Source organism: Octopus bimaculoides, chromosome 2 (genome assembly GCF_001194135.2).
Source record: "Octopus bimaculoides isolate UCB-OBI-ISO-001 chromosome 2, ASM119413v2, whole genome shotgun sequence".
Lineage (NCBI taxonomy): Eukaryota > Metazoa > Mollusca > Cephalopoda > Octopoda > Octopodidae > Octopus > Octopus bimaculoides.
Window position 1 is genome coordinate 39,024,500 of NC_068982.1, and position 3,259 is coordinate 39,027,758.

General features: G+C 35.9%; 1 protein-coding gene across 8 annotated transcripts in view; it reads left to right on the forward strand.

Annotated features, from left to right (window-relative positions):
* The window catches only part of LOC128250767 (uncharacterized), an 88,364-nt gene that overhangs the window by 50,113 nt on the left and 34,992 nt on the right, over positions 1-3,259 (forward strand). For all 8 annotated transcript variants that reach the window (XM_052976631.1, XM_052976644.1, XM_052976617.1 and 5 more), the window contains one exon: positions 470-643. In XM_052976631.1, the coding sequence (XP_052832591.1) occupies positions 470-643 (174 nt within the window). The remainder of the gene's footprint in view (positions 1-469; positions 644-3,259) is intronic.

The following is a 3,259-nucleotide window of genomic DNA, read 5'->3' on the forward strand; positions in this document are numbered from 1 at the left end:
TATATATATATATATATATGGTGTAATTGTAGAGACCCAGACACTTGTCCATACGACTAGGCATGTATGATTAGCTCAGTGTATTTCGAATCTGGGTTACAATGTAACTAAGATATGTTAACCGCTTGTATTCTTCTCCAATATGTAGATAAGAAAACCACTAACGTAGCTAGATGAAGCTGGCGCGTTCTTCCGGGCAACCAATCAAGGCCAAAATATAACATAGCTGCTATCTGAGAAAAGGCGAGAAAGAATAAGAAACACACACACACACTAGCTCTCTCTTTCTCTCTCTCCCTCTCTCACCCACCACACATGCGCACGCACGCGCGCACGCACGCGCACACACACACACACACTCACACACACACACACACATATAAATTCGAATTTAAAAACAAAGAAATTAATATCAACACCATATACAGTTTCTATTGTTTTAAGTTTCCTGAATCTTGTTTTCTTAAAGGTAATCGGAAATGTTCGGCACCAAGAATTACCAATGGTGAGGTGTTCTATTTGAAAAAGAAAAGATATAATGTCGGTGAAACAATCTCGATTTACTGTCATCAGAACAAAGAATGGCAGCAAAACGCTAGTTGTCTCTCGAACAGTCGTTGGAATATGGGAAGTATGTGTGGTAGTAAGTTGAAGCTTTCTCAATTCATACGCACGTACATACATGCATACATACATACATACATACATACATACATACATGCATACATAGACACACATACACATATATGCACGCATATATATTTATTTAATAGAGCGAAATTGTGATGATTTTAGGCCGATAACGATGGATGAGCATGTTGACGTCTTGTGTATGTGTTTTTCCCATGTGTTCCCCTGTAAACCTTCTTTACAATTCTTAGCTCTCTCCATATATGTATATTTTTATTCTTTTATTCTTATATTTGTTTCAGTCATTTGATTGCGGTCAGGCTAGCGGCCTTTAGTCGAACAAATCGACCCCAGAACTTATTCTTTGTAAGCCAAGTACTTATTCTATAGGTCATATCGTGTGTGTGTGTGTGCGTTCGTATGTGTGTGTTTGTGTTCGTCCCTTCACCACCATTGCTTGACAACCGATGTTGCTATGTTTGCGTCGCCGTAACTTAGCTGTTCGGCAGAAGAGTCCGACAGAATAAGCACCAGGCTCACAGGAAATAAGTCCTAGGGTCGATTTCTTCAACTAAAGGGTGGTGCTCCAGCATGACCACCGTCAAATGATTGGAACAAGTAAAAGAATAAAAGAATACCGGAAGAACGTTCCGTACCACTAAATCAAGAAGGTTTTTTGAATATGTACGATGTATTTTAAAGCTAAATAGTAATTCTGTTTAAGTTTGCGTAACTGAGATACTTTGGTCGCCTCCGCCAAAGCAACACCAACGTCCTCTCAACGATTAGCCAGAGAGGATTTTTAAAATGGGAATATCTGAAATGAACCTGACTGCTCTCACAAACCAGAATACTAAAAGCGAGCCTGATCTCTCTCAAAAATTAAGTAAAAAAACCCGGAAAATAATCCAGAATCTGTGCTCGGTACCCGATCAATCCCAATGGTAGTGATGAAATGAGAAGGTGGCTGTAGAAAATTTAGTAACAGTAATAAATAGTTTATCCTTATCTAATACAAGCTAAAGTTAGAAAATTCACCATTCAGAATAGTTACAACCTAAAGGGAGATAATTGAGAAAGACTTGAAAGTTAACTAAGATCGTAACCATGTAAAGTAAATATAACAAATAATCCAAAATCGTTATGCGGTACCGGATCTATCCCAAAATCTAATCATTTCTTGCCAGTCACGAAGTCAAGCATCCCTGAAAGTTTCATCTGAATCCATCCAGCGGTTCTCGAGATATCTTATCCAAGAACAAACAAACAAACAAACAAATAAGGACGACTGAAAACAATACCTCCGCCTTCGCTAATGCGGAGTAATTAAAGAGCTTTTTATTACCGCCGAGTTTAAGTTATTTTCTTTATTAAGCTCGTTGTCTGGATCTATGCTTTTTTTTTTTTTTTTTTTTTTTTTGTTAAATTTCAACTTTTGCTTATATTCTGCCTTACTAAGTGCTAGGTTATAATAGTCTTCGTTTTGTTTGAATACTTTTTCGTCTGCTCATAGGTTTAAAATACGTGATGAAACATTTTCTACTATTTTCTCTGCACTATCCATGGAAAAAATAAACGTAATTTTAGCGAAGGAAGTCAATTATAAAATAGTCCGGTTAATAATACTGAATGGTTTATTATCCCATTTGGTGAACAAATTAGCACGAATATTCCGAAATTATTTTATTCGACAATAAATAAATATTTTCCTAAAGGTAGCAAGTATTATAGAATCTTCAACTCGACCTTAGTAAGAATAGCGTATTTGAATTCAACCAACATAGCACAAATAATAGCAGCGCAATATACGAAAAGATTTAATTATTTCTGCGATAAGCAGATTAACTATAACATAAGTATATTACCTAATAGAAATGAAACAAATGAAGTTAACGTAAATAACGAAAAAAAAGGAAAACGAACCAAGAGAAATAACTGCTGTAAACATCATCCAAGCATATGAACAGGGAAACAAAAATTCTAAAAAGAGTAGCATAGTAAGAACAAATTTTCAGAAAGAAAATAGTAACCTAAAGCATAGAAACAGCAAAATGAATAATGATAATAATTGTTTTAAATTTTGCTACAAAGGCAGCCATTTTGGAGGAGGAGATGAGTCAGTGTTCATCTAGTACTTATTTTATCGATCTTGAAATGATGAAAGGCAAAGTCGACCTCGGCGGAATTTGAACTTAGATTCTACCTCAACAATGCAGTTGACTCCACCCTGAAAACGCGGCAAATTTGGCAGTGTGTATTAGTTACTGCAGAAACGTTTGAAGTGCAGAAATGAAAAGTATAATTAACTGCTGGATAGAACTAGATATAAGTCTCTGTTCGCTTTTATTATAAATTCATTACTTTCTCTACCTAAAACATGCAGTCTATATAGGGACATATGAATCTATCGATGTGGAGATAGACTGAGGTTAGTAAACCAAACTAACTGGAGATTTTTATACACTCACTGAAGTTAGCCAACATTAATATCCGGCAAAAGTGTCTACGGCACCCACTGGATTTCTATATACCCCTACCAACAAAAATTTGGAAATATATAAATATATATATGTGTGTGTGTGTGTGTGTGTGTGTGTGTGTGTGTGTGTGTGTGTGTGTGTGTGTGTGT